Raw genomic sequence first — 27,831 nt, forward strand, 5'->3', positions numbered from 1 at the left:
AGCTCCCCTCCCACTTCCTCCCCATAGTTACCTCCTCCCAGTGTCCATCCCTTCATACTCTTCTGCACCCTGAGCTATCTCCCTGCGCATAAGCAGCCCTTCCTTCTCCCATGATTGTTCTCTCCAGGGCGTGTGTCTACTTGAGGTAAATGTTTAACTCACATGCCTATACTTTGTTTTCTGCCCATTTTTTAATTGCATTGTTTGTCTTTTTAATATTGAGGTATTGGAGTTTTCTATACATTTTAGAGGTAAGTTCTTTCTCAGATATGTCATTGCTGAATATTTTTTTCCCAATCTGTAGGTTCTCTTTTTACTCTTTTGGAGAAGTATTTCGATGCACATAAGAATTTAATTTTTAGAAGGTCTCAAACATCTAGTTTCTCTTCTGCTGTTTGTGGATTTTGGGTTATGCTTGATTATCTATTTATGCCATAAATTGGTCCTCAGAAGAAAGGTTGGGCAATCTTCTTCTGTTGTGATACTGCCTCAGAAACCCAAGGAGGGGTTTCTATGAGTTGGGTCCGACTCGACGGCACATAACAACAACAGCACCAAGAAGTTTGCCACTGTTTTTTTCTTTGATGAACTTTATAGTTTTAGATTTCACATTTGAGTCTTTGATTCATCTGGAGTTTTTGTGTATGATGTGAGTTATGGATCTTGTTTCATTTTTCTGCAAATGGATATCCAGTTTTGCCAGCACCATTTGTTAAAGAGACTGTCTCTTGCCTATTTAATGGATTTTGGCCCTTTGTCAAAGACCAGCTGACCATAGGTGGATGGATCTATTTCTGCATTCTCAATTCTGTTCCATTGGTCCACATGTATGTCATTCTCCCAACACCAGGCTGTTTTGACTACTGAGGCTGTATAGTAGGTTTTGAGATCTGGGAATGTGAGATTTCTTACTTTGTTCTTCTCCTTAAGTAGTGCTTTGCTTATTCAAGGTCTCTTTCCTTTCCATATAAATTAGTGATGGGTTTTTCCATGTTTTTAAAGAATGTTGATGGAATCTGGATTGGGATTGCATTGAATATATAGATTGCTCTGGGTGGTATTGACATTTTCACTGTGTTCAGTCTTCCTATCCATGAACATGGTATGTTCTCCCATTTATGTAGATCTCTTATAGTTTCTTGGAGTAGTGTATTGTAGTTTTCTTTCTATAGCTCTTTTATGTTCCTGGTAAGATTTATTCCCAAATATCTTTTTGGTAGCTGTGGTAAATGGTATTGATTTCCTTATTTCTTTTGCAGAGACCTTTTTGCTGGTGTAGAGGAATCCAACTGATTTTTGTATGTTGATCTTGTGTCCTGATACTGTGCTAAATCTTTCAAAAAAGCTCCAGTAGTTTTCTTGCTTAATCTCTTGGGTTTTCTATGTGTAGGATGATATCATCTGCAAATAGGGATAGTTTTACTTCTTCCTTATCAATTTGGATGCCTGTGTTCCCCTTTTCTTGCCTTATTGCCCTGGATAGGAGTTCCAGTACAATGTTGAGTATAAGAGGAGATAGAGTACATCCTTGTCTGGTTCCTGTTCACAAGGGAAACAGTTTCAGTCTCTCTCCATTGAGAAGAATGTTGGCCGTTGGTTTTGCATATATGTCCTCTATTATGTTGAGGAATTTCCCTTCCAATCTTATTTTTCTGAGAGTTAGTATTGTTTTTATTTTGGATTGTGTATGAAGGGATACCATGTACTTCAGCACCCAATGTGCCTGGAGATCCTGGTCTGGCTCCAATTAAAACCTTTTACCCATAGCGTGAATGAAACTGTGATGGTAGGATGAGGAGAACTTTCCTAAAGATTTGAATCTATGATTCCAAACCCCACTTTTCCTTCCCTTGCTGCTATCCTGCCTTTTATGAGTCCCTTTTTACCCAGAGGCAGATAACCAAACTGTATGTGTCAAACCAACGGGCAAAACATGAATATAACAGCAACAATATCTCTCTCACTATCTCTTATGTGCTAGGTAAAGAGAAAGAGAACTTCTTTTCAGGTATTGCTGACTCATGATGACATTATGTACAACAGAATAAAACATTGTCTAGTTCTATGTCATCCTCACAAATACCAGCATATTCAAGTCCACTGTTGTGGCTAATGTGCCAATCCGTCTCACCTGGGGTCTCTCTAGCCCCAGGTGGCCTCTACTTCACCAAATATAATTTCGTCCTTCAGCAATTTCTTCCCCCTCATGACATTTCCCAAGCAAGCGAGTCAGACAATATTCTGCTGAAACTTGTCTCCCTTGGGTGATCCTGCTGGTATTTTAAATACTGGTGGCATAGCTTTTAGGGTCATAGCAACATGCAAGCCATTAGAGTGCAGTGGTCTTATGTGCTACTGAATGCTAATCCTGAGAAACAAACATAAGATTTCACAATGATGGTGAGAAGACTGAGACTCCGGGAGGAGCAATGACTTGCATAAAGGTCATATAGAGAAGTGATGGCTGTTTTCTGATGCCCAGGCCTACATTCTCCCCTCTACCCCATGCCTGCCAAGACAGTGAAAAAACTGGTAATTATTTTCTTTGTCCTACATTTTAGGACAAAGTCAAATTTTCTTAATATAAGCAGATTCCTTGGAGAGAGAGCTTGAGGGCAATAAATTCACCAACACAGATTGCCTATACTCCTAGCCTTACCATTCCCCTCACCTGGCCCTGCCCCTGCCCCTCAGAAAGTCTGCACTGGCTGATTCATCGGTGAGATTTGCATCGTTGCTTCCAATCTCTTTCTTTGGTTCTAGTTTTCCATTTCTAATTATATTTTATTAGTCTTATATTATTGTGTCTTTGTAATAACCAGCCACAACACCTTCAGGAAGGAGCTGTGTCGTATTCATTTGGTGATTCATGATCCCTTTAAAAATACAATGTTTAGAAGACTGTTAGAATGATTCTAGATATCTGAAGAATTGGTTTGCATGTTGTTAGGACTCCTCATGCATACTCATGTACACATACAGAATTTTCAACTGTGATAGATAATTCTAAGGTTTCCCTGGGAGTCCCTGGGTGGTGCAGACAGTTAAGACACTCAGCTTCTAGTAAAAGGCTGGAGGTTCAAATCTGTGTAGAAGTGTTTTAAGAGAGAGTCCTGGTGATTTACTTCCGAAAAACCAGCCATTGAACATCCTATGGTGTACAGTTCTACTCTGAAATACATAGAGTCTCCATGAGTTGGAATCTACTTGATGGCAACTGGTGTTGAGGTTTCCCTGAGGACACTGGACGTTGGACAGCTATAGGAGAGGGAGCTGTGGAGGGGTCTGAGACCAGGTCTTGTTTTGTCTGCTTTGTAGATGAGGAGTTTTGCCTGTGATGATTATGATAGGAAAAACAAAACAAACAAACAAACAAAAAACAGTTCCCCTCCTAATACAAAAAAAAAAAAAAAAAAGTGACAACCACAGTGTTTGTGAGTAAAAATTAGTCAGAATGGTGTAGTAGAAAGAACATGGGTGTGTCTGTAAAACCTTCTTGTATAGAATCACATACTTGAGAAATAAAATCCTGCCAACTAAGAGATGAATCAAAATAAAAGAATGTAGAATCATTTTGTGTTATGTAGGGTTGTTATGAGTCAGAACCAAGTCAGTGGCAACCGACGATACAGCAGAAATAGAAAAGCTGTGACAAAAAGAATTAGTGGTGAGCATTGAGTCCCTTTAAATCAATTTACAAAAATGAGTATAAAACATCAAGATGTTTATGCTTACCCCAAATAATCTTATTGTTAGGAACCTAAACAGTGTGAAAAAATAAAATTTAATAAAATTGAGACTTGGGGAGGAGGATGGAAAAGAGTAGATTCACTCCATGACATCACTTTCACAGCAGAATGTCAATCAATGCTATTTGAAAGTAAAACATGTACAAAACAAAATCCCTCCTATCTTTTAATGCTTTTTCATAACTGTATTCATTTTAGAGGCATTTTTAGGAAATCTTACTTGTGATGAAGACACATTTAACTGAAGTTCAACATTTTCTTCACATTGACTTTGATTTCTCTCTCTTAAATATGAGTAAGATTAAATTTGAGATTTTTATTCACATAGTATCTTCATGATATGTTTATTTTTATGAGAATATTTTAAAAATAGTATTTTATCTATTTTCTCTGACATTCTCAATGTGAATATAAATGAAAAGGTGACTGGAATGAAATTAAGGTGTTTTTTCCTTTGTTTTTCCCTGTGTAATGGGATTCAGTGGGATGGGATTCAGTGGGAGCTCTGGTAGCATAGTGGCTAAGGCACTTGACTGCTAACCAGAAGGCTGGCGGTTCAAACCCACCAGCCACTCCTCAGAAGGAAGGTTGGGCAATCCTACTTCTGTAGTGATACTGCCTTGGAAACCCAAGGAGGGGTCGCTATGAGTCAGGGCTGACTCGACGGCACATAACAACAACAACAGTGGGATTCGAATGGATGATCTTATAGATTCTATCTCTGAACTTTTCTGCTTAGTTTGAATTCTTTATAATAGTACATATCAGTTTTAGACAAAATAATACAGTTTCGAAGACTGGAAACCTATTTGCCCAGATGTTGTTGTTGTTGGATGCTGTTGAGTCAATTCTGACTCATAGCGACCCATGTGACAGAGTAGAACTGCCTATAGGGTTTTCTAGGCTGTATTAGTTAGAGAAGCAGGTCACCCACCATGTCTTTGTCCCACAGAGCCACTGGGTGGGTTCCAACTGCAACCTTTTGATTAGCAGCTGAGTGTTTAACCATTGCACCACGGGGGCTATAAATGGTTAATTCTGGATGATAGGAAGGTGAATGATTACTATTCATGCATTTTTCAATAATTTTAAGATTAAAAATAAATGGAGGAGGAAAGAGCTTGAAATTTTAAACTGGAAAGTTATTCCCTGTTTGCACCATTTCTAGCTGAATGCTCTTGGGCAGATAGGCTTTCATTTTCTTATCTATCAATTAGGTTATCATCACCTTGCTTCTTGGGTGTGTTATGAGGCTAGAATGAAAAAAACATATCTAATCCCAGTCCTGCCTCATAGAAGGAGCTCTGTTGATGAATGCCATGCCTCCCCTATTACTATAGAGCTTTCTCTACACTGACAGGTATGTATATTTACCATATCACCCAGAAAATTCAGAAAAATTAACTTTTTCATTGTCTAGAATTAGTGAGTTTAGCCCTGTCTTGCCTATCTACTAAATTTACTCAGCTTGATAACTGTGGGAAAAATCCCTGGGACATGAGTGAATTCTTTTTCAATTGAGTTCAAATATTTTGATCGACTTCTTATTACACACACCTGCTCCTCACTTATCAACTCTCTTGTTATCTGACATTTAACATTTATGGCAATAGTAAAAAATCTACTGTCTGTCTATTTTGTGCATGAACGACCTACGTCTGGCCGTAACAAACACCAACGTGCAAGGCAAGAGTAATGTTAGAAATGATGGTTAAGGTTATATCTCAATGTGCCTGGGCCATGATTCTCACTGGTTTGATGGTTATGTAATGATGCAGTCATCAGTCATTTTGTGATGTGTTGTGATCATCCTCCATTTTTGTATAATGCTGATCTTTGTATAGCAGCCTGGTCTCTGGAGCCTAACCATATGGATAAGCGTGGAGTGAATTTCTGAGGATAATATGTTGTTATGCTAAAAGTAAACAGTTTGGAAAAATACTCATTGCTAGTCCTTAAAACACATTGCTGTAGAATCGATTCTGATTCATGGTAGCCCATGTATTAAAGAGTAGAACTGTGCTCCATAGAATTTTCTTGCTGTGATCTTTACAGATGATCTTTTTTACTTCCTTTCTTTCATGGCACTGCTGGTGGCTTCGAACTGCTAACCTTCAGGTTAGTAGTTGAGTGCAAACTGTTTGCACAACCCATGGATCTTAGCTGTCCCAATATTTATTTTTCTCTATATTTTACAGAAGTTCTGGTAGTGTAGTACATAAGGCACTTGACTGCTAACCAGAAGGCTGGCGGTTCAAACCCACCAGCTACTCCTCGGAAGGAAGATGGGGCAATCTACGTCCATAGTGATACTGCCTCGGAAACCCAAGGAGGGGTCGCTATGAGTTGGGTCCGACTCGACGCCATATAACAACAACAACAACAACATACATATTACACTTCTCAGTTGGCCTCATCTACCCAGAGAGTGCATAAGCAGTGTGTGTTCTGATTTTAAATGTGAAAAAGACATGTTTTGTATTTTTATGCAGACAATACACTTGATCTATATTTTATTGCCAAGGGAGGAGGGAGGTGTACTTTTGTAAGTGTGCTATGCTAGTGTGCAGCACTGTGTACAAAAATTAGCATAGTGCTTATGAAATACCTGGGGGTGGTAGAGGGCGCAATTATCAGGAAAACGTAGAACATGGACATTATTTGCATAAAGATATGATAAATATTTATAGTGTAGTCAGAACTCCTCATGGGGTGGGGGAGGAAACACTGAAAAACGAAACAAAACCAAAACTGAAAAAAAAAAAAACCAAAACAGTGTATTTTTCCCCCCAACCACTTCTTTTGGTTTGTTGAAATCTTTCCTGATTCTTAATGACATTTCAAAAAAGACTTCAACCTCATATCTAGTGTAATGCTCACCTCCTTATTCCCTTTCCTTAGCTTAAACTTGGCCAGAGGAGGAAGGAGGTTTGGGGTGTTCTCTCTCCAGTTCTATCTCCATGGCTCAAATAAACACAAAGGTCAGCCAGTCCTCTGCACAAATTGCTATCTAGCTGAGGAATGACGTGCCAGATGCCCCTCAATGTCCGAATGAATCTCTTGGAAAGTACCCTGTATGCTTGTACGTGGTACTGGGGTGGTAGGGCCTGTATCATCCCCTTCTAAGGCAACAAGTCCTGCCTCCAAAGACCCCTCTGTCTCCTCTGATCCCGTAGGCTGCAATGAGTTGGGGGGATGCTCTCTGAAGGTAGCTGAGCTTGTTTACGTGCTTCTTTATAAGCCCTTGAGAGGGGGTAGTGTGCCCCACCCTTAATTATTTTCTACCTGGAAAACAGGAAGAGTCCATTTCCACTTACTGTCCAGGACATGCGACTCAACCTTAGTGAGGAAAACATGGGATTTCTAGATAGTGGTTCCCAAGGGGCTATCGGATTTCACTAACCAGTAAAATAGGAACTCTGATAGTGTACCTAAGGCACTTGAGTGCTAACCAGAAGGCTGGTGGTTCAAACCCACCAGCCACTCTTCGGATGGAAGGTGGGAAAATCTATTTCCGAGTGATACCGCCTCGGAAACCCAAGGAGGGGTCACTATGAGTCAGGTCTGACTCCACAGTAAATAACAACACAACAACCAGTAAAATAAAACCAGGGGAAGAGGTTGACAGAGGCTCTTCTGCTTTTTTAAAGTAAATCATAGCTTTTGTTGTTCCTTTTTTTTTTTTTTTTTCTGGAAAGGGGACTATATTGGGCATACGTTTCTACACTTGTTCTTCTCACTTAAAAATGTCCGGAGGTCTTTCTATGCTGGCACATTATAGTGTCTCATTATTGCTTTGCATGCAAAGAGCTCCAAACAATGAGTTTTTGAATCTGCCACTTGCAGAGGTAGGCACCCCCAGAGCTATCTAGCAGCTTCCATATTAGTAACTCCATCGAGGGTGATCTTGATCTATCCTAGTTCCTTGCTTTTAGGATAAGAGGGGCCATTATGAGTACTTAACAGGGAATCTTTTTAAAACATCACTTTGCAGGCAGATGGGCCTTTATTCCGTTCTGCTCTAGAGACAGATTGGTGCAAAAAGGACTCCATTTTCTTAAGTGATGCTATGCTGCTCCATTATGGGGAGTTTGTATGTGACGTTTTCTTCCCTTCTGAATGAAGGTAAAGCTAAAACATCAGTAAAGTTCCATTATGTTGAATTTGAAGCTTGTCTCATTTGCTTTGTTATTATGGAAATCTGTTGAAATGACTTCACTGAAAAAAACATTCCAAATCTGTAAGTCTTGGGAATATAATAGAAAATATGCCCTGTTTTTCATTATAATTTTTTAAAAGGAAATTATTATTATTATTATTTTAACACTTACCAAATGCCAGACACTAGACAAACTCTCTGAATTTCTTACCTAATTTAAGTCTCATAAGACAGGCACTATTATTATTACTGTTTCATAGATGAGGAGACACAGAGAGGTACAGTAACTTGTCCAAGATCACACATACGGTAAGTTACACATCAGTTACAAATTCAGGCTTTGATTCCAGAGCTCACATTCTTAGAAACTGATCTGTACCAGCTTCTGTTATTCTGTAATAACTAATTATTAAATAGGACTATGAAAGTATGGGAGCTCTGGTGGTGTAGTGCCTAAGGCATTTGAGTACTAACCAGAAAGCTGGCAGTTCAAACCCACCAGGCACTCCTCAGAAGGAATATGATCTTAATATTACTAAGTATTTCAATCATGTAGAAAAGTGAAAGTTTACCCAGGCACCCACCACTGCATTAAAATGTAAATATTAACATTTCACTGTGTTTCTTCACACATATATTTTTTTTTCTTTCCTGTGTCCTTCTCTCCCATGCATTCCCGCCCCTCCCCCCACCCAAGCTGTCTCCCTGTGCAAACTCTCTCCCTGTGCAAACTCTGGGCCTGCTATTCTCCCAGGATTGATCAGTTGCTCCAAGGACTTTATCTACCGATGTAAATGTTCACCCCATATGCCTGTCTAGTGTTTGGCTGGAACCCACAGGACTGAGTTCAGTTCCAGACCTGAAGGGTAACTGGGGCCATAGTCTTAGGGGCCTCACCAGGCTCTATCAGACCAGCAAACTTGGTTCAGACATTTTTTTTTAAAGGAATAAAAATTTCAGATTCAGTTGAAACTGCCTCCCTATTAAAAAAATAAAAGTATTTTGGTAAAATATGTATAACTTAAACATGCCATTGTAACCAACTGTATTTGGTGTATGCTTGGTGTTCAGGCATCTGCTTGACTCCCTGCTTTCAGTTCTTTCAGGCATATATATGGGAGTGGGATTGCTGGATGATATAGTAATTAATACGTTTAACTCTTTGAGAAATTACAAAACTGTTTTTCCACAATGGCTGTACCATTTTACATCCTACCAGCAATGCCTGAGAGTTCCAATTTCTCTATATTCTTGCCAACACTTGTTTTCCATTTTTTAAATTATATCCATCCTAGTGCGTATGAAGTGATATCTCATTGTGGTTTTGATTTGCATTTCCCTAAAGACTAATGATGTTGACCATTTTTCAAGTGCTCATTTGCTATTTGTGTATCTTTTTTGGAGTAATGTCTATTTAGGTCCTTTGCTCATTTTTAAAATTGGGTTGCTTGTCTTTTTGTTGTTGAATTGTAGGTGTTCTTTATATGTTCAGGCTATTAAACTATTATCAGATGCAGGTGTCCTTCACTTTTCAAAAGTTTGCTTTATGCCACTTCACTTTTCTGAAAGACCTACATTAGTACCTGTTTTCACTAGCTGAAAGAAATCCAAAGAGGATTTTCACTTTTACAAAAAAAAAGGTGAAAACTGAAACTAGCCTTTAGGGTTTGTTTTGCAGTTAAAATCCCTCTTTTTAATCTCTCTCCTATTCCACTCTTTGTTTTTTTGTCCATAGTGTAGGTAATATTTATCCTGAAGATGGCATGTTTTCTTCTTGTCCAACGTTTATAATTTTACCAGATGTGTATACTTTCATAAACAAACAAACAATAACAACCAAACCAAACGGACTGCTGTTGAGTAGATTCTACTAATAGCGACCCTTCCTTGGTTTTCCAAGGTGATATCTCTATTGAAGTAGATTGCCCAATCTTCCTTCTGAGGAGTGCCCGGTGGGTTTGAACCGCCAGCCTTCTGGTTAGTAGCCAAATGCCTTAGGCCCTACACCACCAGAGTGTCTATACTTAAATGTTGTTGTTGTTGTGTTGTTGTTATGTGCCGTTGAGTCATCTCCAACTCACAGCGACCCCTCCTTGGGTTTCCAAGGCAGTATCTCTTGGAAGTAGATCACCCAACCTTCCTTCTGAAGAGTGGCTGGTGGGTTTGAACCACCAACCTTCTGGTTAGTGGTCAAGTGCCTTAGGCACTATGCCACCAGAGGTCCCTATACTTTCATAGTCCTGTTTAATAATTAGTTATTACAGTAACCCAGTTGGGGTACATGTTATTTTCCTTATTTTAAGATGAAAACATGAAAAGTAAGTGACATGTTCATAGCTCATACTGAGACTGACAGAGAGAGGACTAGATTAGTAGACATTGGATTCTTTTTTGATGTTCTGGGATGTTTTAAAATGTTTTATCTCTCCATTCCAGTGACTTTAGAATTCAAGTGCATTTCATTTTGATGTTTGCAAAGTGGGCAGAGAAGACAATTTGAGTAATTGATTCTATCATTTTCCAAAACGATGGTAAAGAATTTCCCATTTCTCATTTTTTTTAAAGTGGCTATTACATGGATACCTGTTTAAAAACAAAAACAAAAGCAAACAAAGAAACAAACAAAAAACCCATTGCCATTGAATCAATTCCAACTAATAGCTACCCCCATGTTAGAGAGTAGAACTGCTCCGTCAGATTTTCTTGGCTTTATACTTTATAGAAGTAGATTGCTAGGCTTTTCCTGTGCAGCACCAATGGATGAGTCAGAACTCCAACCTTAGTTTAGTAGTCAAGAGCAAACCATTTGCTGGAAAATCAGCCATTGAAAACCCTGTGGAGCACAGTTCTGTCTGACACACAGGGGGCTGCCAAAAATTGAAATAGACTCACTGGCAGCTGGTTATTATATAACTCAAAAGGGTGCTGAGCTTGGGGCAAGTCCTTGGATACAGTAAGTATTGTATTACACTGAGCCTGCTTCTGAACATGGCATCTGTTGTCCTGGGATTTTGCCCTGTGTGCCAGCTGCTGTTATCTACCTGGTCAAGTCTTAGAAACAGCTGGATGCAGCTGACCAGTGATTGGATTAGGGAGTTGATATAAGAAGGCAGGGATGAATGACCCAGTGAGGTAGGGATATCAGGATACCATTATCTAACTGAATACTTCCTGTGACAGAAAACTTACTTCTTCATGAATTACTTGTCAATGACTACTGATGCAATTGATGGCACTAGACATGGGTCTGCTGGTTCTGACACTTCACTGCTGAATGTTGGGATTCCTCTCTCACCTGGTTGAATATCAACTTCATCAATATCTAGCTAGTTGAGGTGGTGATAAACCCTTCCCAATGATTCAATGGGAGGATCATTAGGGATTTTCTGAAATCACTTAGCCCAGTACCATGCTGGTTGGATTTGAATCTGGGAGCCAGAAGGTGAATGCTGGGTGCAAGTGTGAGTGTTTCCTGTGGCCAAAGATTTGAGAATCAAGAAACCTATAGAGTGTGCAGGAGTTACTGACTCTCATGGATCAGAGTAGGCAAAGACCCTGGACCTGGGAAGCCTGGACTGTGGACCCTGATGGAGGCTCAATCAGAGACACAGATATGGACATGAGCTTTGGATAGGGACTGTTGATACCTCCACTTGTTTTCTGGTGTATTTTGGTGGCCTTGGCCAGCAAGTAAGTGCTGGTCACGGCAACCAAGAGACCTAGATCTGTATTTATATTGTACGTATTGCATGGAGAACAACAAGCTTTGAGCACTGGCTTTGAAGTCACAGAAACTTGGGCTTGAACCCTGCTACATGCATCAACTGAACAAATCTCAATTTCCTCATCTATACATTGGAAATGACGATACTTAGCTCACAATGTTAATGTAAGAATTAAATGAGAGAATGCATATACATCACTTTGCATTAAGTGATAAATTATTAGTCATAATATTACAAATATACTCTTATAATATCTAATTGGTGGGATGGAGCATAATTACAACTAAAGGAACAACTAAAGTTATGGTGGTGGTGAATGTGGTCTTTGGAGTCAGACGCTTGGGTTTAAATCCCAGCTGCATCACTACCTAGCTGTGTGACTATCAACAAGTTGCTTAACCTCTCTGTGTCTCCCTATTTCATTTGCAGATTCGAGGCAGTAATAGTAGCTACTTTAAAAGATTGTTGTGAATATTAATTTATAATTCCCCCACCCCCCAACCCCCACCAAAAAAACCCACAATTTCCCTTTAACAGAGTTCTGGCACGTGGAAGCACTCAGAAAGTGTTAATTATTGGTCATTATTACCAGTAGTCATTGATAAGTAATTCATGAAGTAGTAAGTTTTCTGTCACAGGAAGTATTCAGTTAGATAGTGATATAGTGGGGATTTAATTTTGGGGATTCAGACGTTAGGAAGATGGAAGTATTTAGTGACCACCACATCGTCCTCCTACTAGACAGGAAGCTCCATGTGAGACTACTATGTTCAAATTCTGATATTGTCACTTATTAGCTGTGTGATCCTGGGAAAGTAATTTCTCTGTGTTTTAGGTAGGCTACTCATCTATAAAATAGGGATAATGACTGTTCCTAGTGATACCGTCTCAGAAACCCAAGGAGGGGTCGCTACGACTCAGGTCTGACTCGACAGCACGTAACAACAAACCTCATATGGTTGTGAGGAGATTAAAAAGCTTAAAATAACAAGAGTGCTTCATATGGTACTTTATTCTAAACCTGAGATTCTTTTCATTTTCGCTTCCTCCTTCCCTCCCTCTCTTCCATTTTCCCTCTCTCCTTTGTTTTCTCCTCTCTCCTTCCTCTCTCTTTCTGTCTTTTAAGATAGGAGCCATGGTGGGCCCCAGTTGCTTCAGAAATTTCATTAGGACCTGACCTTCCAAATCGCTCATGTCTATGAGGGGTAACTTTGCATTTTAAGTTGTTTGTTTGGGGGCTTGCGCATATGTCTTTTGAGAACATATTTCTACAACAGTCTGCCAACCCAGTAATGATGATCTGCTAATGAAGCTCCTGACAGACACTTTTTATTTACAAAGATGACAAATGCTGCTACTTGGCTATGCTTGATTCATTTCAAAGGCCAGTGGACTCATTATAGTCATCAATACTATATTGAGCCTCATTTTGCCAGAGGACTGTGTATAATTTGAATTTCTGTTAATGGAATCATTTTTGATATTTCTGCAAAGGGAAGAATCTTTTAAAATTTCTGTCCTTGTACCCATCTCTTACTCGTTCGGTAATGACTAACTTTTGCATATCACATTTTAGACACCATTTTCTATTGTTAGATCTGTTCATATTATGTCAGGATGTTTCCCACATCCTGACCCGGGAGTTGAAAATATGTGCACATCCTTAGGGCCTAGGCAAATAACATGAATGAGGGAGGGGGTTGCATGGAGGCTGAAGAATTAGAGGATCTGTCTGAAAAGTCTCTGTTACTAGGTGCTGTGGAGTTGGTGCTAAATCAGTGACCCTGTGGACAACAGAATGTAACACTGCCTGGTCCTCCACCATCCTCACAATCACTTCCATGGCTGAGACCTATGTTGCAGCCACTGTGTCAGTCCATCTCATTGTGGGTTTTCCCATGTTTCACTGACCCTCTGCTTTACCTAGCATGACATCCTTCTCTAGGTATTGGTCCCTTCTGACAACACGACCAAAGTACAAGAGATGAAGTCTGGCCATTCTTGCTTCTACGGAGCATTCTGACTGTACTTCCTCCAAATCAGATTTGTTCCTTCATCTAGCAGTCCATGGTACATTCAGTATTCTTTGCCAAAACCACAACTCAAATATATCAGTTCTTTTGTGGTCTTTTTTATTCATTGTTCAGCTGTCACATGCATGTGAGACTGAAGTACCATGCTTTGGGTCAGACCCACCTTAATCCTCAAAGTGACATCTTTGCTCTTTAAAGGGGTCTTTGGCAGGAGATTTGGCCAAAGCAAAAAGTTGTGAGATTTCTTGACTGCCGCTTCTGTGGGTATTGAGTGTGCATCCAAGTAAAGTGAAATACTTGACAACCTCAATCTTCTCTCCATTTATCATGATATCGTTTATTGGTCCAGTTATGAGAATTTATGTTTGTTTTTTTTTTGGTTAAATGTAAACCATACCAAAGGCTGTAGTCTCTTATTGTCATCAGTAAGTACTTCAAATCCTCTTTGCTTTTAGCAAGCAAGATTGTACCATCTGCATATTTCAGGTTGTTAATGTGTCTTCCTTCAATACTGATGTTGTGTTCTTCTTTATATAATCCAGTTTCTCAGATTATTTACTCAGCATACAGATTGAATGAATGAAAGAATACAACACTGATGCATACCTTTCCTGATTTTAAACCATGCAGTATCTCCTTGTTTTGTTCAAACAACTGCCTCTTGGTCTATATATACATTCCTCATGAGCAAAATGAAGAGTTCTGGAATTTCCATTCTTTGCAATATTTTCCATAATTTGTTATGATCCACATAGTCAAATACCTTTGTATAGTCAATAAAATACAGGGAAACATCTTTCTGGTATTCTTTGCTTTCAGCTAAGACATCAGCAATGGTACCCCTCATTCCACATCCTCTTCTGAATCCAGCTTGAATTTCTGGAAGTTCTCTGTTAATATACTATTGCAAAAGTTTTTTTTTTGAATTAACTTCAGCAAAATTTTATTTGTGTGTGATATTAATGATACTGTTTGATAATTTCCACATTCTCTTGGATCATCTTTCTTTGAAATGGGCACAAATATTGATCTCTTCTAGTAGGTTGGCCAAGTAGCTCTCTTTCAAATTTCTTGGCATAAATGAGTAAGTGCCTTCAGCACTGCATCTGTTTGTTGAAACATCTCAGTGAGTATTTTGTCAATTCCTGGAGCCTTTTTTTTTCACCAGTTCCTTCAGTGCAGCTTGGACTTCTTCCTTTAATGCCATTGGTTCTTGATCATGTGCTACCTCTGGAAATAGTTGAATGTGGACTAATTCTATTTTGTGCAGTTACTCTGTGTATTCCTGCTATCTTCTTTTGATGCTTCCTGTATTATTCAACATTTTGCCCATAGAATCTTTCAGTATTATAACTTGAGGCTTGAATTTTTTCCCTTAGTTCTTTCAGCTTGAAAAATATTGAGCATGTCCTTCCCTTTTATTTGTCTAACTCCTGTTCTTTGCACACTTCATTATAATACTTTGTCTTCTTGCACTGTATTTCATCTATTCACTTTAGCCACTCTCTGTGGAAGAGCAAGTGTCAGAGTCTCTTCTGACATCCATTTTGATCTTTTCTTCTTTTTCCTGTCTTTTTAATAACCTTTTCTTTTCTTCATGTATGATATCTTTGAAGTCATCCCACAACTCCTCTTGTCTTTGGTCATGCAGTGCAGTAAATTTCTTTCTGTGGCTTTTCTAGGCATGTCTTTGTTAACTCCGTGGTGGAATTTGCTGTGAGCAACTGAGGAGCTCCTGATTGTAAAAGTTGTCCACCTGGGGTATTTATGTTGGGTGTGGCCCAGCAATGTTCTGGGAATTTCACTCTCTCTCAGGTTCTTAGGATTCTGATGTTATGATTGGTTAGTTTGGCCACTCTGCCAGGCTCAAAAGGAGGCCTCCTAGAGGCAGAGGTCTCTCTGACTGCTGGTTGAGGAAGAATTGCTGCTGAAAGAGACACATGCTTCTGAGAGATGTGCTACTGGGAAAGAGATGAAAGAGACATGCATTGCTGAGTGAGACACCGAGGGACACACACTGCTGGGAGAGAGACTATGAGAGACTGTTGCCTGAGAGATGGTGGGCTGGGAGAGAGACTGAGTGTTCTTCCTGAACTTGAATTGTAGCCTGGTACTTCCCTAATAAACCCTGTAATCTGTGAGTTCTGTGTGGCCACTGTAGCAAATTATTGAACCCAGGAGAGAGGTGATGTGCTTTGGGAGGAATAGTTGGTGAAAGGGCTGGAGGGAGGCAACATGTTTGGCCTTTTAGGAATAGGCCTTGGGTTACTGATAGTGACTGTGTCTTCCTCTTGTGGGGTTAGAGGAGGTCAGAAGTTAACAAAGACTTATGGCTAGAAAAGCCATACAAAGTTACTGTACCACATGACCAAAGACAAGAGGAGTTGTGGGATGGCATCAAAGATATCATACATGAAGAAAAGAAAAAGGTTATTAAAGATTATTAAAAAGACAGGAAAAAGAAGAAAAGATCAAAATGGATGTCAGAAGAGACTCTGACACTTGCTCTTCCACAGAGTGGCTAAAGAGAATAGAAGAAATGAAGAAATACAGCGTAAGAAGACAAAGTATTATAATAAAGTATGCAAAGAACAGGAGTTAGAAAATTAAAAGGGAAGGACATGCTCAATATTTTTCAAGCTGAAAGAACTGAGGGAAAAAATTCAAGCCTCAAGTTATAATACTGAAGGATTCTATGGGTCCCTTGCCCATTTTGCAGGTCATTACTGTTAAATGCATCAAATGTATTCTTGAGATAGTCTCTAAATTCAAATAGGATATATTTATCTCTCGTGGACTAGTTATAATTTTCTTTAGCTTCAACTTAAAATTGAGCAATTGATGATGTGTCCTACAGTTGGCAACTGGTCTTTCTCTGACTGATGATATTGAGCTTTTCCATTGTCTCTTTCCACAGATGTAGTCAATTTGATTCCTATGTATTTCATCTGGTGTACAAGTGTATAGTCATCATTTATGTTGTTGAAAAAAGGTATTTGAAATGAATGTCATTGGTCTTACAAAATTCTGTCATACAATATCCAGCATCGTTTCTGTCAACAAGGCCATATTTTCCAACTACTGATGATTCATCTTTTTTTCCAACTTTTGCGTTCCAAACATCAGTAATAATCAGTACAGCTTGATTGCATATTTGGTTAATTTCAGACTGCAGAAGTTGGCAAATATCTTCAGTTTCTTCATCTTTGGCTTTAGTATTTGGTGTGTTAATTTTAATAACAGTAGTATTAACTGATCTTCTATGTAGGCATATGGATATTATACTATCACTGACAGCATTGTACTTTAGGACAGATTTTGGAATATTCTTTTCAATGAATGCAACACCATTCCTCTTTAATTTGTCATTTCCAGCATAGTAGACCATATGATTGTCTAATTCAAAATGTCCAATACCAGTCCATTTCAGTTCATTAATGCCTAGGATATAGATCTTTATGTGTTCCATTTTCATCTTTTACAACTTCCAATTTCCTAGATTCATACTCCTTACATTCCATTTTCTTATTAATGGATGTTTACAGCTGATTCTTCTCATTTTGAGTTGTTCCATATCAGCAAAGGAAAGTCCTGAAAGCTTTTCTCCAACCACATCAAGGTCAACTCTACTTTGATGAAGCAGCTCTTCCCAAGTCATATTATGACTGCCCTCCAACCAGAGGGGCTCATCTTCCAGGAGAATTTCCCTGCTATTCATAAAGTTTTCAGTGACCAATTTTTTCAGAAGTGGACCTGACCTCACCCTTCTTCTGAGGCTGTCTTAATTTGGAAGCTCTGCTGAAAGATGTGCACCAAGGGTGATCATTCTGGTACTTGAAATACCCATGGGAAAGCTTTCAGCATCACAGCAACACACAAGCCACCACAGTACTAACAGAAAAATGATGGAAGGAATCCCTTGGTGGTATCAATGGTTAAAGTGCTCAGCTGTTAACTGAAAGGTGGCAGTTTCAAGTTCACCCAGAGGCACCTCAAGAGAAAGGCCTGGCAATCTGTTTCTGAGAAATCAGCTATTGATAACCTTATGGAGCACAGTTCTATTATGACACATGTGAGGTCACTGTGACTCCAATCAACTTGGCAGCAGCTGTTTCTTTGGTTTGGCATTGTCTGATGGGAATAGCTGCTTCTCATCACTGGCCAGCTGGGGGTATGGGGAGGGAATGCTGGCCCATCATTCTTGGGGCTCCTGATTTTTCAAAGGAAGAAATTTGGAGTTTTTCATAAAATCCCTGTATTTTTAGACATTGTTAGATGTTGGTAACCAATCCAACAGATCTGAGTGCCAGATCTCGCCCATGACCTTCCAGATTTTGATCTCTACCTAATATCTAAAGCAGTTTACAGGAATTAAAAAACCAAAACCAAACCAAACATAAAAAATAGCTATAAACTTATAAGAATAAATGAGAAACTTATTTTTTTGTTTTTCTTTTTGCAGATTGGTACAAGGGACATCTCATAAAGCACAAAATGTTAGAGGTAAGGTTGATTTGTTTTTATTTGGGACGATACTGGGGGTCTTTACTAGGCCCCGCAACCCGTGGGCAGTTCTCTCCTGCCATTGATTGCCCTTCCGCAAACTGAACTCATTCCTCCCTCATCATGTCCTTTGCTTTCCTGTCTCTGCACCTTTGGACTTGCTGGGCCATAACTCCCTTCATCTTCTACTTTTTTAAAAATTAAAAATTGAATTTTCCTTCTTAATTTTATTATGATAAAATGCATTTTAAAAATATTTTCATTGTAACCATTTTAAGTGTAGTGTGGTGACATTAATTGCATTTTGTGCAAACGTCACCACTATCCATTTCCAAAAGTTTTCCCAAACAGTTTCTGTTTTCTCCAAACAGAAACCCAGGGTTCTTTAAGCTAATCACTCCTATCTCTCCTCCCCCAAACTCCTGAAGCCACTAATCTACTTTGACCCCACATATTTACCTCTTCTAGATATTTCAGTCACTTTTGTGACTAAGTTATTTCACTCAGCAGAATGCTTTCAAGCATGTATCAGAACTTCATTTTTCTTTAGGGTTAAATAATAGTCAGTTGTATAAAGGAGCTCTGGTAGTGTAGTGCCTAAGGCATTTGACTGCTAACCAGAAGGCTAGTGGTTCAAACCCACCAGCCATTCCTTGGAGGGAAGACTGGGCAATCCACTTCCATAAAGATACCACCTCGGAAACCCAAGGAATGGTTGCTATGAGTCAGAATCGAAATACTCAGTTGTATGTATGCCCTATACTTTGTCCAGTCCATTCATTGCGAGCCCTGGTAGCATAGTGCCTAAGGCATTTGACTGTTAGCCGGAAGGGTGGAGGTTCAAACCCACCAGCCACTCCTCAGAAGGAAGGTTGGGCAATCTATTTCTGTAGTGATACTGCCTCAGAAGCCTAAGGCATTTGACTGCTAGCCAGAAGGGTGGAGGTTCAAACCCACCAGCCACTCCTCAGAAGGAAGGTTGGGCAATCTATTTCTGTAGTGATACTGCCTCAGAAACCCAAGGAAGGGTCTCAATGAGCTGGATCTGACTTTACGATAGTGAGCTGAGCAAATCCATTCATCTGGTGATGGTCACTTAGGTTGTTTCTACCCGTTGGCTGTTGTGAGCAATGCTGTTCTTTCACTTAGCTTTAAGGCCAATCTTTTCTCTCTAAAGACTTTCTTGGTATTGCAGTCACCTGTGTGGAATTGAGCTTTATTTATTTATTTATTTAAATTGCTTTGGGAAATCTACTTCCATAGTGATACTGCCTTGGAAACCCAAGGAGAGGTTGCTGTGAGTCGGGTCCGACTCTACTGCAGTGGTTGTGTTTTTGCACTTGCCTTCTTTTAGAGTTGTTTGGAAGCATTCATTTGTCTCTTCCTTTATATATACATAGAAATAGATAAAGAAAGGATTAGCAGTCACATCTCTGACCTAGAAGGGTTTATTTGTTCCAACCCCACATTACATTGTGATCTCCATAAAAGCAGGAGATGATGTTGTAATGTGATCACCTGCCTTGCATAATCTCTCATGGTGTCTGGCACAGTGACCGGGTGTCCCCAGAATGCACAATGGTTGAATTCATGAAGGCAGTTCCAAGTAATTGATGCAATTATTATAATGTGGTTATCTTATTAACTGAGCTAAGCTTGTTGTTGTTGTTATGTGCTGTCAAGTTGGACCCAACTCATAGCGACCCCTCCTTGGGTTTCCGAGGCAGTATTGTATCACTACAGAAGTAGATTGCCCCATCTTCCTTCCGAGGAGTGGCTGGTGGGTTTGAACCACCAGCCTTCTGGTTAGCAGTCAAGTGCCTTAGGCACTATGCTACCAGAGCTCCTTGAGCTAAGCTTATGGATCAACAAATAATAGAAGCTTCCTCTTTCTTCCTCGACATGCTATGTTGGGAGACATGATCCTACTGTGCTGTCTCAAATAAGATGAACCCAAAGCAAACACAATGCAGTAGTCACTGCTGTCAAGTTGGATCTGACTCATAGTGACTCCTCCTTGGGTTTCCAAGGTGGTATCACTACGGAAGTAGATTGCCCAACCTTCCTTCCAAGGAGTGGCTGGTGGGTTTGAATCGCCAGCCTTCTGTTTAGCTGTCAAATGCCTTAGGCACTACACCACCAGAGCTCCTAAGATAAATTCAGGGATAAACAAGTCTCAACTCTAACCAATCTAATGCAACCTGAGGTCCTCCTGGTTCATGACTTGAAGGGTGACTGCTTTCCTGGAGTTGAATGGGAGAAGGAGGAGGACAGAGTTCCTTGTTTCATTTAGCGTGGCTTCAGCTGTTTTGTCAAGCACTGCTTCCTTCACCTGATAGGGTGAGCATCCATAATGGATTGGAGAATCCTTTGGGATCTAGGGCTATTGTGTAATCTAGAGCAACTGATGGAGAACTAGAAGGGAAGCTAGACCATAATGAGTGTATTTAGAATCTACCCCTGCTCTATCTGAGCCTGACATTATTCCATTATTTAAAGTTGGAAGGTTTTACCTGTCAAGGGCTTTTAGAAAAATCATGAAGATCTGAGATTATTAATTTCTGTGGGGATATGTCTAATTATTTCATTAGTTTTGTTTATATTTTATTTTATTTGTTTCCAACAGGGCATTTTCCCTAAATCCTTTATCCACATCAAGGAGGTGACAGTTGAGAAAAGAAGGTATTTGCCATTCGTCACACTTGGCCCTCCGGTGGCACATGTTCTTTGTCCTGTTTATTTTGACAGTCACACTTGGCAGATCAGAAGTATGCTGAACTCATCTGTCTTCCCTTTGCCTGTGTTTATTTGTGAGCGTCCTTTCCCTTACTAGATGGAAGGTCTAATCCAAATTGATTGGAGTTCAGGTCTGACTCTAGGGGTATTAGTAAGTAGGAGAATCAAACTTTTCACTGGCAGATGCCTTTGAACTGTATTAAAGTATATTAATCCTGAATAATGAGCATGAGGTGTGCACCCCAATGAAGAAGGACATTAGAAAGGAAGTTCCTTTCATTTGCATAATGTAATTGGTGTGACTATTGGAGGCCTTTTAGTCTCATGCCAGCAAGGCCTCTCTCAGCAGCTGCAGTGAATGCAAATTTGTCCACATTTTATCTTGTTAGCACCTGGGTCTCAATTTCACGCCATTTTCTCTCCGACCTTAAATAGAAATACCGAGAATATCATTCCTGCAGAAATTCCTCTGGCACAAGAAGTGACAACAACGCTTTGGGAATGGGGCAGCATCTGGAAACAGCTCTATGTGGTGAGACTCAAAACCTTGCTTTCCTTCTATGGAAGCTTCTTGAATTCTTTGGTTTGATTCAGGTTTGGAATTTAGCCTTAAACTGGGCATGCAAAGGAGGCTTTGGTGACATAGAAGTATATATAAGGACACTGAGGCCTAAAGAGGTTAGGTGACCTGCTCAAAGCCACACAACTCCCTAGTGACAAAACCATAATAAATAGTGTCCAACATAAGTGTTCTGTTTTAAAATTAGAGCCAAAGTTCTCAAATTTATATATGCATGAGAATCATCTCGACACCGATTAAAAAATAAAGCTTTCTTTTGTAGGGCATTTTTAAATAAATAAACCCACGTGATTCTGATTTGAGGTCTGCCGATAACACCTTGAGAAATACTGTTCTCATTTATTGAATTAACTGATGGTTATTGTCCTCAGATCTAAAAGGTAGTTTTGACCCTAGAAAAACAAAGAGTACACATTGCAAGTGTGTTTTCGGTTTTGAAGCAGAGCTAATTTTAAATTCTCCTTTGATGCTTCCAGAGTTCCTAATGGAAGCAATTAGCTAAACAAACCATTAAGCAGAGAGTGAAAATGTCAACCACGTCCTTCTGCATATTCGTTATAGCACTGCACACACGTAGGAGCACACACACACTCTTCATAGAGTCACCTTTTATGGTCATAAATGTTGATTCCTATTTGGAAATTTCATAATTTATGTTAATTGGCACACTGAATTCTATAAGTTTTCCAGAAGTTGGGGCTACTGTGGTTTCTTATTGATTTCCACTGGTATCACCCTTTTTGAATTTTGAAATAATACCACATATGTGACATCATGGAAACTTGGCATTTTCCCTAAGAGATCTTAAAATACAGCAAGTTCATCATGCCCTTTGCTCTAGTAAAGATATCTTTAAACTTCCTTATTCTAGTAGTATCTTCTTGATTCTTGCCATATCTGCATACTAACTGTGTAATATATACTTAATACCTAAATTGGCTCTCTTTTTTGTAAACTTAAATCGATTAACATAAGGAACTTTATAGCATACTTTCCCAAATGAGGAGTTAAAAGTCACTTAGCATAAGTAGAAGAAAATTATTCATATAAATAAATGAGAACTAGACAATATGATTAAATGCTTGCTATAATGCCTGTCAAAAACACTGAGCCCAAGATCTTCTTTCTCGCTTTGTTAAAAAGGGAGATTAACAAGTGAGACAGAGGTGTTAAAGACATACTAGCAGGAAACTGAGACTTTTTCCTTCACTAAAATAGAAGCATGGAAAGAGAATGGAAAAGAATCACCCTTAGAGTCAATGTTACTGAATATTGTATCTTTGTACCACCATAAGGCATCATGTGTTCCATAAGTTGTACACATGCCCCACTTTGGAGAATGCTGCTCTAGAAAATAAGCCTTTCTCACAAGAGAGGAGTCCCTAGATGGTACAAATAGTTAATATATTTGACTGTTAATCAAAAGGTTGGAGGTTCAAGTCTACCTAAGAGGTATCGCAAAAGAAAGGCATGGTGATCTACTTCCGAAAAATCAGCCATTGAAAACCCTCTGGAGCCCAATTCTGCTCTGACATTATACATGGGAACACCATGAATTGGACTCCACTCAGTGGCAGCTGGTTGGTTATCATGAGAGAAAAGCCCTGGTTCCAGCCTTAAAGGGGCTTGCATTTACAGCTGCTGTCCATGTATTTCTGTTCAACAAGTGTCTTTTGGATAAGTCAGAAACCACCTTTTCTTTAATCAAGAAGTGATTGGGATTATTACTTTTGCTTTTGGGAAGCCCTTGCATCCCCAGGGGAGGAAAATGTTAACTACTAAGACCACCACCCAGCCCCTTCATAGCTGGGTAGAGAGTGGGAGAGAGGGCTCAAGCCATTGTCTCTGAACGTGCTCACTTGTCTCAGGTACACTTTGCCAAATAGGAGCACAGGCATATTCAGCACAGGTAATTCTGGATGGTTTCCTGTCTTCCAGGCCAGCAAAAAGGAGCGGTTCCTACAGGTGCAGTCCATGATGTATGACCTCATGGAGTGGCGTTCCCAGCTTCTCTCAGGAACATTGCCCAAGGATGAGCTGAAGGAACTGAAGCAGAAAGTTACTTCCAAGATTGACTATGGCAACAAGTAACCTCTCCTTCCTCTGAAAAGATGCTTTCTTTCCCCTCCTTCTACCTTTTTTCCCTTCCTCCTTTCCGAGAAGCTTGGTTGCATTTTCAGATGTGAGTTTGCCACTTTCTATTTGGGAGAAGGTTGTTACCAAAGGTCGTGCTTGTGTAACTTTGGTGTCATTCCCCTGGGGCCCATGGACATGCAGCTGAAGAGAGGGCTTGCTTACACAGTGATTATTACTGGGCTGGGAGATTTAGGACACTCATTTAACCTACTTCCGAGGGGCTAGGGAGCACAGTCATGCTGGTTCGTTTTCAGCTTAGTTGTCATTTTATCCCTGCATTTACAAAACTCTCCCTTTAGTCCCAGTGTGAAACTTTATGTCCCTTCCTCCATCTTAAATTATCCAAGCCACATGCCATCAGCTAATTCATATGCACAGCTCCTAAAGCTATACAGAGGAGAGAAGCAGAAACTGGTTGGACTTGAATGAATGCTGTGAAGTTAAGGTGAAAATAAAACTTTCTTTTTTTTTGAGGCAGGATAGCCTACTGATAATAATAGTAGTGATAATAATGTTATCACTGACACTTAATCAGAGCTTATTATGTATCATGCTTTGTGCTAAATGTTTTATATGCATTGTCTCATTTAATTCTTATGGCAACTCTATGGGCCAAGTAGTTTTATTATATCCATTAAGTTTTCAGCTGAGGAAACTGAGACTCTTCAGGAGGTTAAATAACTTGTTCAGTGTCACATGGCTAGTACATAGCACAACCAGAACTTAGACCCATGCAGTTTGACTCCAGAGTCCATGAGTCTCATCACTGTGCTACACAGACAGCATTTGAGAACTGTAAGGACCTGTCCTCTCTCTTGATTATTTAAATGCCCTCCAAGCATCCTAATTGTTTGTTCTATCATCCCAGCCACAAACATGTATTGAGCCTGATTACCTGTTAGGTGCTGGGGTTACAGAAGTAAAAGTCCCTGTCCACTAAGTTCAATGAGCAACAAGCTACAGGCAGACTATTGACATGTCTTGTGATCAGTTTGATGGCATAGGAAATAAGAATGATCTTAATTCTGACTTGGAAAAAGAAGTCAAGGAGAGCTTCCTGGAGGAGGTGACCCCTGAGCTGAATTTTGAAGGATAAAAAGGTGCTAAGCAGGCTAATAACTTGGAGGACAGACATGCATGAGAGAGCATGGAATGTTCAGGAGATGGCAAAGTAGATCAGAAAGATAGAATATACGGTTAGGAGAGGAGGTTAGGGAATAGGAAGTGCCCATTCAGTGGGAATAAAAGAAAGTTTCCCAGAAGCTGTGCTTTCTTGTCCTTGCCATATGCATTAGGAAGAGGCATCCAAGGGGGAAAGTCAATGGGTCCAGCTTACAGCTGCTTCCCATCCCAGGAGCACTACCCTTTGCTGGCTCTTTCGTCAGCAGCTGGCAAGCGTGTCCAAATCTGCTTATAATGTATGTCCTCCCAAAGTGACAGAATGGGTTTGCCATGCAGCTGCTACTACTGCTGGTTCAGGGGCCACATTTAGCTTAGCACCATCGCAACTGGGAGTGTGGGAATTGAGGACTTTTTATGCCTTTGAATAATGGTATCTGTGACCTTCACAAGTTGTTTCCTCATGGGGGTTCCTGAGAAGAAGGACCAAGAATGGAAGAAATGGTTACCACTCACAGGAACCCTTCCCCAGTTCCTTCATCCTTCACCACCCCACCTACTCCATAGGGTTAGAATATCTTGAAGGGCTTAGCACCCTGAACTCTGAAAGGAGAAGTAGTATCTTCCTTTCTTGGCCATCTCCTCTCTATGCTGTGCGCTCCTTTAAGACGGTGATTGTGTTTAAGCTGTCTCTGTATGCCTGTGCCTGTACCCAGCTCAGGGACTGATGAGTGATCAGGGGAGAAAGAAGGTCCTTGCTAAGTCAGACCTGCCTATGTAGCATCACTCTCTGACCCAGCTTTGAGCTTTCACTTTCAGTCTATTTCATTTGGGGAAGTGAGAGATACCCTGCCTCAGAGACCAAGAACTTCAGCAGAGGCCTCTTGCTTCCTGCCTCCCTTTCCTGATCACTTCAACTAGAAGTGAGAGGACTTGGGCACCGTAGTACTGGCTGGTGACTTGGAAACTCACAGCTCTGGATATGGGATGAGTGGATTTCCTAAAGCCAGGAGGTCTGGCCTCAGGGCACAATGTTCAGAGCAGCATGAGAATCATAGACCTCAAGCTGTCAGAGAAGCAAGAAGCGGACCTGAGTCTTGATAACTGATCAGAATCATTCAGTTGATTATGTTATTCACTTCGTTTCTTTGTTCAGATAGCAAAATTTTGTTGGGCAACTAGTAGATCCTGAGAATATACATATTTACAAAATGTAGCCTCTTACTTAATAGTAATAGTAATAGTAATACTAATACTAATAATAATAAACAAGCAAAAATAACTGACAATAACTTATTAAGTGCTTAGCCTAAGTGGTTTGCAATTGACTGCTAACCCAAAGGGTGGTTCAAACTCACCCAGCCACTCCATGAAAGAAAAGCCTTGATAATCTGCTTTTGTAAAAATTACAGCCAGCAAGACCCTATGAAGCAGTCCTACTCTGTAACACATGAGGTCTCCTTGAGTCGGAATCAGTTGGATGGCAGCTAACAACACCATCAGTATACTAGGAGCTATTTAAGGAGCTCTGGAGCGTAGTGCCCTAAGGCATTTGACTGTTAACCAGAAGGCTGGTGGTTCAAATCCACCAGTCACTTCTCGGAAGAAAGGTTGGGCAATCTGCTTCCATAGTGATACCGCTTCAGAAACCCAAGGAGGGGTCACTATGAGTCGGATCCAACTTAATGGCAGTGGGTATTTTAAGCTTTTTCTATGTATCAACTCATGTCTCCCAATGACTCTGTGAGGCAGATACTATCATCATCCCCATTTTTCAGATGTGTGTACTGGTCCCACAGGGTTATTAGGTAATTTTGCCTAAGGTGCATATTAGTAAGGGGCAGAATTTGAACTATGTACTCTGGCTCTGGAGTTCTTATCCACTGCATTCTCTTAACCTCCCAAGGACTCTGCGGACAAGTAGGGGAGACAGAGAAGTAAATAGAAATTTGCAGTATAAAGCTGTACGTTTCATGGGAGGAGGAAGCATGAGGAGAGGGGCAGAGGAGGCTGGGGGTGAAAGCAGGCCTGGAGTCAGAGAGGGCTTCCAAGAAGGGGAGATAGCTGCCCTGAGTCTGATAACACTGTTGCTGTTTGCCGTCTAGTGGATTCTGACTCATGGTGACCTCAAGGAGGGAGAAATCCTCAAATGACTCCTCCAAATCCCAAAAGAACTGAACCCGGAGAATGTTTTATTCATAATGTTTTAGAACCGAATCCACTTTGATACATTTTGAAGAGAAAGAGCTAGAGAGATCTTGGCACTAAATTATGTATCAGGTAGGCTCAATCTTTCTCGAGTTTGCACGAGCCTCTGCCCAGCATTAGTTGCATGTGTTTTCCCGTTAGCATCACCCATTAGCCAGCATGGCTGTGCAACACTATGAGTCATATCTAGTTGAGAGTTAATTTTCTAATGAATTCAGACACAGATGAACCTTGGCTCCCTTCCGTTTGCATTTGGATGAGATGAAGAGATGTGCCTCTCGGTTTGATTTTCAAATAAGAGATGAAAATTTTGTCTCCTTCATTTGTCCTTGCTGCCCTTTTAGAATCTGGTACATGGTTGGGGTGCCCAAGCAGAACCACTGTTGTCCTTTTCAGAATCTCCATCAGCTTCCTCCCTCTCCCTTCGATGTATGGACAACTGAGGTCCTCCATCAAGTGCAAAATCAACTTCCAATTAAGGCCTCTGCAACTGTATTCTGCTCCTAAGCTCCACCTTTCTGTTAGTTGCTCATATTGTGGTGGCTTTTGTGTTGCTGTGATGCTGGAAGCTATGTCACCGGTATTTCAAATACCAGCAGGGTCACCAGTGGTAGACAAGTTTCCACAGGGTTTACCGATCAAGAGAGACTAGGAAGTAAGGTCTGGTGACATACTTCTGAAAATCAGTCAGTGAAAATTCTGTGATCACAATAGAATATTGCCTGATAAAGTGCTGGAAGATAAACCCTCTAGGTTGGGAGGACTCAAAATGTACAGTGGCCACAACAGTGGATTCAAGCATACCAATCAAGAATCACGAAGATGGTGCAAAATTCATCAGTGATTTTTTCTTTTGAGCAAGTGGGGTTTCTGAGTTGGAGCC

The 27,831-nt window shown here is 40.2% G+C and overlaps 1 protein-coding gene across 1 annotated transcript in view; it reads left to right on the forward strand.

The window, feature by feature from the left end:
* DOCK2 (dedicator of cytokinesis 2) overlaps positions 1–27,831 on the forward strand; it is a 669,066-nt gene that overhangs the window by 4,550 nt on the left and 636,685 nt on the right. The window contains exons 3-6 of the mRNA XM_007939749.2: positions 18,129–18,169; positions 20,796–20,851; positions 21,341–21,437; positions 23,424–23,572. Coding sequence (XP_007937940.2) covers positions 18,129–18,169; positions 20,796–20,851; positions 21,341–21,437; positions 23,424–23,572 — 343 coding nt within the window. The remainder of the gene's footprint in view (positions 1–18,128; positions 18,170–20,795; positions 20,852–21,340; positions 21,438–23,423; positions 23,573–27,831) is intronic.

The sequence above is a fragment of the Orycteropus afer genome, unplaced genomic scaffold (genome assembly GCF_000298275.1).
Source record: "Orycteropus afer afer isolate SDZICR_OR568_19922 unplaced genomic scaffold, OryAfe1.0 scaffold00062, whole genome shotgun sequence".
NCBI classification, from domain to species: domain Eukaryota; kingdom Metazoa; phylum Chordata; class Mammalia; order Tubulidentata; family Orycteropodidae; genus Orycteropus; species Orycteropus afer.